The sequence below is a fragment of the Mastomys coucha genome, unplaced genomic scaffold (genome assembly GCF_008632895.1).
Source record: "Mastomys coucha isolate ucsf_1 unplaced genomic scaffold, UCSF_Mcou_1 pScaffold6, whole genome shotgun sequence".
Lineage (NCBI taxonomy): Eukaryota > Metazoa > Chordata > Mammalia > Rodentia > Muridae > Mastomys > Mastomys coucha.
The window spans coordinates 95,397,327-95,406,317 of record NW_022196912.1 but is presented as its reverse complement, the minus strand read 5'-3'; the positions used below and the strand labels follow the sequence as shown (position 1 = coordinate 95,406,317).

The window sequence follows — 8,991 nt, the reverse complement described above, 5'->3', positions numbered from 1 at the left end:
CCCCCCCCCCCCGGTCTTAAACAGTAGTTTTAACAAGACTTTAGTTGCTATGCATTTAGATGGTTTTCAGTCTTCTCTGTTGCCTAGAGTCTCAGGGTCCTCCCTCGGTCTTGGCCTGGGCTTGCCTAGCTTTTTGAGGAAACTCAAAGCAAATTGTTTCCTTCTGTGTTGAGCTGTTCTGGACCATAAAGTAAGAATGCCAGGTGACTGCTTTAGTCATGGTATATAGGGTTTTGCATAGTCTGCTTAGTGCTCAGGACCCTCTGGGAAAGGGTACCACTCTGTAACTTAAAAGCTTGATCTTAGGTCAAAGTGAAATGAACCCTAAGAAGGGAAAGTAAGCTTATTTAGGTTCAGAGTGCAAGGATGCAGTCCATCATGGAAGGAAGTCAGGGAAGCTGCACCTATAGTCAGGGACAGGGCAGTGAATGTGTGTTCAGCCCCTACCCCTTCAAAGATTCAGCTTATTTCTCATTGTCCAGTACTAGTGGTTCTTTATATAATTCAAACTTATCAGATTTTGTCTGCAAATTTATCCCTGTAGTTCTTTTCCATTTTTATCTCATTGAGTGTCCCAGCATCAGCCTAGCAGTTAGAGTGGGCACTATAACAACTTCCCATACAATCACGTAGGCATGGCTAGGCAGGTGTAGGCAAAATCTGCTATACAGTCATGTTCAGTGCTTACCTTTTAAAAGATTTTTTGTCTTTAATTGGAAAAGAGTATTGTACTAGCTGGTTATGTGTGTCGACTTAACACAGGCTGGAGTTATCACAGAGAAAGGAGCTTCAGGTGAGGAAATGCCTCCATGAGATCCAGCTATAAGGCATTTTCTCAATTATTGATCAAGGGGGTAGGGCTCCTTGTGGGTGGTGCCATCCCTGGGCTGGGAGTCTTGGGTTCTATAAGAGAGCAGGTTGAGCAAGCCAGGGGAAACAAGCCAGTAAGGAGCACCCCTCCATGAGCTCTGTATCAGCTCCTGCTTCCTGACCTGCTTGAGTTCCAGTCCTGACTTCCTTTGGTGATGAACAGCAGTGTGGAAGTGTAAGCTGAATAAACCCTTTCCTCCCCAACTTGTTTCTTGGTCATGATGTTTGTGCAGGAATAGAAACCCTGACTAAGACAAGTATGTTATTGGCTGGTTATAAAAGTCAAACGTGGGATAAATAGCATAGCAGTTAAGAGCACTAGCTGCTTTCCAAGAGGACCTGAGTACAGTTCTCAGCACCTGTGTCAGCCAGCTCACAACTCTGTAACTCCATCCAGATGATCCAACATCTCTGCTGCTGCAGGAAGCTGGACTCATGTGTACACATAACCACATGCAGATACACACACCTACACCTATATTTTTTAAAAAGTCATAGGAATGGGTATAATAAATAGTTTAGTGGTAAACACTTGTGTGTGTGTGTGTGTGTGTGTGTGTGTGTGTGTGTGTGTGTGTTTGCGTTCGTGCATGTATGTATGTGTAAAGTGTGAAATGCAGTCTCTTCCCTACTTCTGTTTCCTAGAAGTAATCTTTGTTAATAATGTGTTCCTCCCTCCAGACACTTTTTAACAAATCGGCAAATATGTAGAACACATGTATTGTCATTCTCTAGGAGCTAGATCATGCAGTATGCTACTGCTTTTGCAGTTCAGACCATTGAAAAGTACACAGAGGTAAGAGCCAGGTCCCATGAGAACTGCACTTTAACAACCCTAATAGGAGTATTAGGGTCAAGCAGGCCCTTAGTTGTTGCAAGCAGTAGAAACTAGTTCAGGTTCTATTGGCTATTTCCTGCTCTCTTCCCAAAAAACCTTACTTGAAAGATTCCAAATAATAAGCAAATAAACATTTAAATGCTAAGTCTCAAGGAAGACAGGTGGAACGAAGTGGACTGGGTGAGGAGTGTCTCAGTGTCAGAGCGTATCCATTTTAATTTCTGTATTGTCTGTTTAAGAGTCAGAACTTGAAGAGGGCTAAGACTTAGTACAGTGGTAGATAGAGCACTTGCCTAGTATGCACAAGGCTCTGGGTTCCATCTCTATTACCACTAACATATAACAGTCAACCAAACAAGTCCTGGGAAAATGTGGGTGCTTTAGAGTTCATGTGCCTCATGGGGAAAAAAAATCTTAGATTTATGTGCACTCTCAGAGTCCATAGTTGGAGAGGTATAGATTCAGAAAGGATGGGAGTTGAGGTGGCAAAACCAAATGTTAGCTTTGCAATATCAATTGTTTTAACCCTAGATTCTTGCTCCCTGCTAAAGGAGGAGACGACCGCCGAGTTCTGCTATGGCACATGGAACAAGCGATCCATTCCAGGGTCAAACCCATACAGCTGAAGGGGGAGCACCATTCCAACATCTTCTGCCTGGCTTTCAACAGTGGAAACACCAAAGTATTCTCTGGAGGTAAGAAGACAGATTCTACCTTGGGAAATTAGTGAAAAGAGTGGTAAGAATGTATTTTTCTTCTCATATCTTACTGAGCTGTGAAATTACTGGCTTTGTATACTTTTTCCTTATGTGCGTTACAGCAGTTTAGGTGTGTGAATTAGGGATCCATTATCCTTTCTCCATGCCCCTGCCTCCTTTCTGCCTTGGCTGAAAGTATGCTAATTTGTTGTGCACACACAGGAAGCAATAACCTTACCACATATGGTGCTTGCTTCCTATTCTGTTCTATGTCTTCTGTTATCTCATTTTTGTTCTATTAATTTTATTTTTAATTATTATTGCATGTGTAGGTATGTGTACTCCTATGTTCATGTGGGCAGCCGAAGCCTAGAAATATTAAGAGATTTTATTCCGGGACTTAGAATTGCTGGTTACTTTGCTGGACATGGGGTGGGTTAGTCTGGTAGACTGAACTGTTTGGCCATTCACTTTTCCTGAATGACAACAGTTTATTTTGGTCTGATTTCCTGAATTCTAAGAACTGTTGCCAGGTTATACTTTATTGCTTTAAAAAAAAAAAAAACTCTATAAAGACAGCTCTGTTAAATATTTTTTGTTTTGTTTTGTTTTTTTTTGGTTTTTCGAGACAGGGTTTTGAGACAGGTGTAGCCCTGGCTGACCTGGAACTCACTCTGTAGACCAGGCTGGCCTTGAACTCAGAAATCTGCCTGCCTCTGCCTCCCAAGTGCTGGGATTAAAGGCGTGTTCCATCACTGCCTGGCCTTTGGCCTTTTGAGACAGGTTCTCATAGGCTGACCCCAAGCCTCCTGATCCTTCCGCCTCTACCTCCCCTAAGGGTAGGGATTACATATAAGCAGGAACGACCATGCCTGACTTCTTAGATTATCTTTATAGTCTTTCCTAACTTAATACTCCTATTCTGTATTATGTTTTATTTTGAGTGTATTAGTTTGTGTGTATGTGTACATGTGCACATGCACATACGCAAATGTATAGTACAACCTTCTGTAACTCAGTAATTAGTTTTCTCCTTCTATGATGGGTTCTAGGAATCAAGCTCAGGAATTCAGGCTTTCAAGATTTCCACTTCCTGACCAATTTTTGATTTTTTTTTTTTTTTTGGAAATTTTGAAATCCCATATTGTTGGGTGGAAGGGATCACGTGTAGAAATTATAAAATGTCTATTTTTTTCCTTTGTAGGAAATGATGAGCAAGTTATCCTCCATGATGTTGAAAGGTAAATAGATTATTGGTGTGTGAAGATGACTGATTATATTTTAGATGAACAGTGGCAAATATCTTTTTAGACATAGATTTTAGGTTCTGAAGGAACTAATATGGAACCAATATTAGTTTTCTGAAACAAACAAACCGATTCCTATAATAGTTTCAGTTTTATTTAAAGAAAGGAAAAGATTTGCAAAGTTGTCATACAGTTAGAAGTAATAAGAGAGAAGAGTTTTTCCTCTTTATATTTATGTTATTTATACATAATAAAAATTAATAGTCAATAGTAACTAATATTGAGTTTTTACTGTCATATTCCAGACACTGTTCTAAGGGATTTCTGTGTCCCCCATTTAACCATCACAACCATTTAGTGAGGGATATTGTTGATATCCATGACAAGATGGAACAAAGGCCCAGAGCTCTTAGGTAACTTAAGGTCAGTTGGTGCTAGGACTTTGCACCGGGTCCTATTAGCTCAGAGCTGTGCTGTTAATCTACATGCTAGTCTCATGGGAGGCCCTCTACCTCTGCTGCTTTAAAACCTCTTTGTTTTTGGAAATCTAGTACCGCCCTCAAATCTCCATACAAGTGATAAACGAAAACACAAAACTCAGCTACTGGGTCACGTTTAAATATGTTTAGTGTGAAAATTGTGAAATTCATACAAGTAACACCTTTACATATATATACATATTTAAAAAATATATATATTATGCACACATATTAGATACTTATGTTTTTCATTTGAACATTGCCCATTACCTTAATTTAGCATCTTACTGGTTTACCTGGGTTAAATTTCTCCTGGGAATGAAAAAACCTTAGTTAGGTATAGTAGGGCTGGGCCTCTGTACAGTGTTTGTGTGTATACATGTCTCTATGTGCTTTTCTCTTGTTCTCTGATTCTCAGCAGTGAGACCCTGGATGTGTTTGCTCATGAAGATGCAGTATATGGCTTATCAGTGAGCCCAGTGAATGACAACATTTTTGCCAGCTCTTCAGATGATGGCCGGGTTCTCATTTGGGATATCCGGGAGTCTCCACATGGAGGTAGGTCATTATGGACAGTTTTGGATTGTGCTGAACAGTCTGATTACAGTTAGTGTGTGAGTAACATCCAGAGAATAGAGATGAATAGAGATGTAGGATTCTCACATACAGCACAGATACATGACACTGGAGGCCCATCCTGACCTGAGTGGTCACAAGGGGGATATGTTTACCAGTCATTTCACAGCTACCTGCCACTGTACAAAAACAAAATCTGAGTCTCACTGTATAACCCAGACTGGTGCTGAACTCACAGTCCTTTTCCTTCAATTACAGAAAAGGCAAGGTTTTGTTTTGTTTTGTTTTTTGATGCTGGAAGACAAAAACAGTTCTGCCCTAACCCTTCAGGGAGCATCATAAACCAGAAGGGAAACTGTGCTGTTGTGTTGCCTTGTCTTAATTTTTCACTGTTTCACTTTGTCTTCATTAAATCTATATGTGTATAAAACTTGCAACTTTATAAGCATTAAAGTTATAGTAACTTGGGGGGCTAGAGAAATGGCTCAGTGGCTAAGAGACCCTGAGTTTAATTCCCAACAACCACATGGTAGCTCACAACCATCTATAATGGGATCTGATGGCCTCTTCTGGTGTGTCTGAAAGCAGCTACAGTGTACTCATATACATAAAATAAATAAATCTTTAAAGAAATGATAGCCATATCAAGAGTTGGTTGTGAAAGTTTTTTTTTTAAAGATTTATTTATTATTATAAATAAGTACCCTGTAGCTGTCTTCAGACAGCACCAGAAGAGGGCGTCAGATCTCATTATGGATGGTTGTGAGCCACCGTGTGGCTGCTGGGATTTGAACTCAGGACCTTCGGAAGAGCAGTTGGCGCTCTTACTCGCTGAGCCTTCTTACCAACCCCGATTGTGAAAGTTTTTAGGGAACTCATTTTACTTCTGTGGACAGTTCACTTTCCCCCTTTGAACTAGGATCTGAGTGTTTAAGTTTGGTTTAAATGGGTTTGATTGGTGTTAGTGGTCAGGGAGATATGGAAGTTGGTGCCTCATGGGGTGTATTACATGGGAGTGGTGCTACTTTTGGGATGGCAGTTAAGAATCTGCTCCTGCGGTGTTCACTGCCTGTCCCTGATGGAGCGGTGCCTCAGGTGACTTGATTGTAATTTCTGTTTTCACAGAGCCCTTCTGCCTGGCAAACTATCCATCTGCCTTTCACAGTGTCATGTTTAACCCTGTGGAACCCCGGTTATTGGCCACAGCCAATTCAAAGGAAGGAGTGGGACTCTGGGACATTAGAAAACCTCAGAGGTAAGGCCCGCTGGCTTCTCAGGACTTCATACTTGCCCTTCTTCATTTCTCAGGGAGTAGAATCAGCAGTGTTGCAAGAACTTGTGGAGCAGCTGTGTGAGCTCAGTTGTGCTTCCCTGCTGCCTAGAAAGCCTACACCTGAGCATCAGTGGGAGTCAAGTTAGGGCCCAAGCCAGGGTTTCTTCAGTCCATAGGACATCCCTAGGTAGACTTAAATACAACTGTGAACTACCAAAATTAAATGGAAATTATAGTATCTATTCATGTACATATAGTTTTTTGAGAAGGAAATCGTTAAAAGAGCTAAGTGACAAAGTTAACAGCCAGTGCCGTGGGATATTAGGGAGCTGATTTGTTTCTCCTTCTGTTTTTTTATTAAATAATTGCACTGGCAAGTCCTAACTAGAAGCACTAATTAGGGAACCTCAGGAGTCATTAAAAGTGGTGAGGATGGAGTATAGAGGAGGCTCTTTCACAGTCTTTACATCCTGGGATGAAGGCAGGGCCTCTTTTGGCACTTGTACATAAAACTTGCCTTGTTTATAAAAGCAGTTAACTTCTTTGGAAGTCCTATGTGGAGCTGAACATATCTTTCTGTGAAGCAGTATTGCAGAATGCCGTGGAAAGTACATAAGGTTCTCACTTATTTAAGGGACCTTTGATGGAACAGGCAGTTAAGTAGAGGATTGTCTTTCTCGGTTTTCAGTACTGGCTGATTCTCTTCACAGGGCAGTTCAGGAGTGGGAACTGCTGCAGCAGAGGCGTGCCCTCATGTTGAGCAGAGTTCCCTGAGGCTCCAGGGCTGAGGAGATTGCTCCCTCACCCTCCTGCTTCTCTAACACATAGTGCCAGGCCTTCACATGCACCTTTGCACTAAGAGCCTAAGGAGGGCACTATCTGCAGAGAGGACAGCCTCTTAGGTTCAGCATGGCATTCTCAGCCATTTCGGTACAATGTTTCTATCTGAAAAGATCAAATTTGGACCAACGAGCGGCCTTCCTCCAGCTTGCTGTCTGCTCTCCTTAGAATCCCAGTGCACATCTGGCAACTGGGGTGGAGCACTGAGGTTGCCTCCAGTAGAACGCTTGAGTGGTTTATGATGTTCCAGCAGTGGGTTGGGCGGAGTGTGCTAGTGCCTTAATTGTGATCTTCCCTGGAGTCCCCAGTCAGTTTCTTACTGTGGACTGAGTGGGCCCTCACCCCCTTTCCCTTGTCCATTTAGTGAGGACACTAAATGTTTTTTCTTTTAAAATCTCTAAGACATTCAACATCTTTGCTAAGGAGTAGGAAGAAGGTGAGAGGATATTTGGAGCAGTTCCAGGTCCATGTAGAAGGGCGATGTGCAGAGGAAGAGGAGGGACTGGGCAAACATCCTGTAGGAGAGGCCCAGGCCCCTAACTGATGATCACCATTTTATTTGTACAATAACATACATTGGATTAAGACTTTTTTTGTAGAAAAGTGTAGAGAGAAAAGAAAAATCCATTTTGAGTGTACTACAGCAGCCCATTTTTTTTCTTAGTTGTAGTCACTGCCTTTAATGTCACACTTTAAATACAGTGAATAGTTTATGTGTCTGTCCTTTTGGAATATAATTTAATGCTGATGGCCAATAAGTATACATATCCTATGAATGATGGAAACATGTAATATGTAATAATACCCATGTTCATGAGCATGTGTGAGTACATGCATACATACACATTTATGTTCCACAGTGTGTGTGTAGAGGTCAGAGAACAATTTATAGCAGAGAAAACTCTCTCCCTCTACCATATGGGTCTCAGGGATCAAATTATGTCCAGTTTATAGTAGTTTGGGATGTCAGAATCTGAGGGGTCTACTCTGAAGGGCTATTGGACACCTAGAGGTATAACCTCCTTAAGATCCTGAGGAGGCTTTTCCCTGAGTACCCTTCCTTCCTAACCCAGTTTATGGATATTGTTGAACAGTTTCTTTTGCCTTCTCATAAGCCATACTGCTCCAGTTTAGCTTGAAGCCTGTGGGTGTACAGCACAGTCATGCTGTTCCACTGCTGCCCTGAAATAAACCATGAGAGGGCTGGCTGGCAGGATGAAATGTTAGCGGTGGGAAGGACTTCAGTTAGCATCTGCTCTGACCTCCTGAGGTAACTCTAAGGGAAGACGCTGATGAGCATGCGTTCTTCCAATGCCATCTGAAGCCTTGAGACACCAATGTGGAGACGGTGTTATAATAGTCCAGGATGACCTTGAGCTCATGGGCCTCCTGCCTCTGTCTCATTACAGGCCTCTGCCACCACATGTGACTAGGCTCTAAGTTTTTGCCTTAAAGAGTGTTATCCTTTTAAAACATTGTTTATTTTATGTGTATGAATGTTTTGCTTATGCATTTGCACAACTTTGAAAAGTCAAAAGACCTTTTTTCATTATAACAGCTAAAACTGAGGCATAGGCTTGTCTTTAAACTTCCTGATGTATTCAGGATCCCAGCATTTCTTAAAGGCTTAATATTAATCTTAAGCCCTCAGATGACTTGCTTGGCCCAGTAAACTTAAGGTTAGAAAGTTTAGCTTTTGGAGTTTAGGTGGTGACAACAGGGCCATAGGGAGGAGAAACTTGCATATAATTGACTAAAAGAGAGAACTTCACACCCACAAGTCTATTTTACATATTCAGACAAGATGTCATTGGTTTCAACTAGATGGTTTCTGATGTATTTTCATAGCCATCCTCCTTTGTCAGTGCCGCCATCCCACGGATGCCATGCTAAGACTCCTGCAGTAGCCTTGGAACAGTCTTTAGAACTGAGGTCCTCCACTGTCTGGAGAACAGAGAGAGCAAAGCTTCCCCGCTTTTGCTCTGCCCATCTGACTCCTTCATTGCCCCTGTCTTCCCTGTCTTCCCACCCACCATCGCCTTCCTTCCACCTTTTCAGTTTCTGTCAGGAACTGTTAGTTTTGTTTTTGTTTTTGTTTTTCGAGACAGGGTTTCTCTGTGTAACCCTGGCTGTCCTGGAACCCACTCTGTAGACCAGGCTGGCCTCGAAC

The 8,991-nt window shown here is 42.0% G+C and overlaps 1 protein-coding gene across 1 annotated transcript in view; it reads left to right on the top strand.

The window, feature by feature from the left end:
- The window catches only part of Dcaf5 (DDB1 and CUL4 associated factor 5), a gene marked incomplete at its 3' end in the record, with an annotated part of 97,409 nt that overhangs the window by 21,521 nt on the left and 66,897 nt on the right, over window positions 1–8,991 (top strand). The window contains exons 2-5 of the mRNA XM_031357729.1: window positions 2,260–2,403; window positions 3,611–3,647; window positions 4,551–4,690; window positions 5,834–5,963. Coding sequence (XP_031213589.1) covers window positions 2,260–2,403; window positions 3,611–3,647; window positions 4,551–4,690; window positions 5,834–5,963 — 451 coding nt within the window. The remainder of the gene's footprint in view (window positions 1–2,259; window positions 2,404–3,610; window positions 3,648–4,550; window positions 4,691–5,833; window positions 5,964–8,991) is intronic.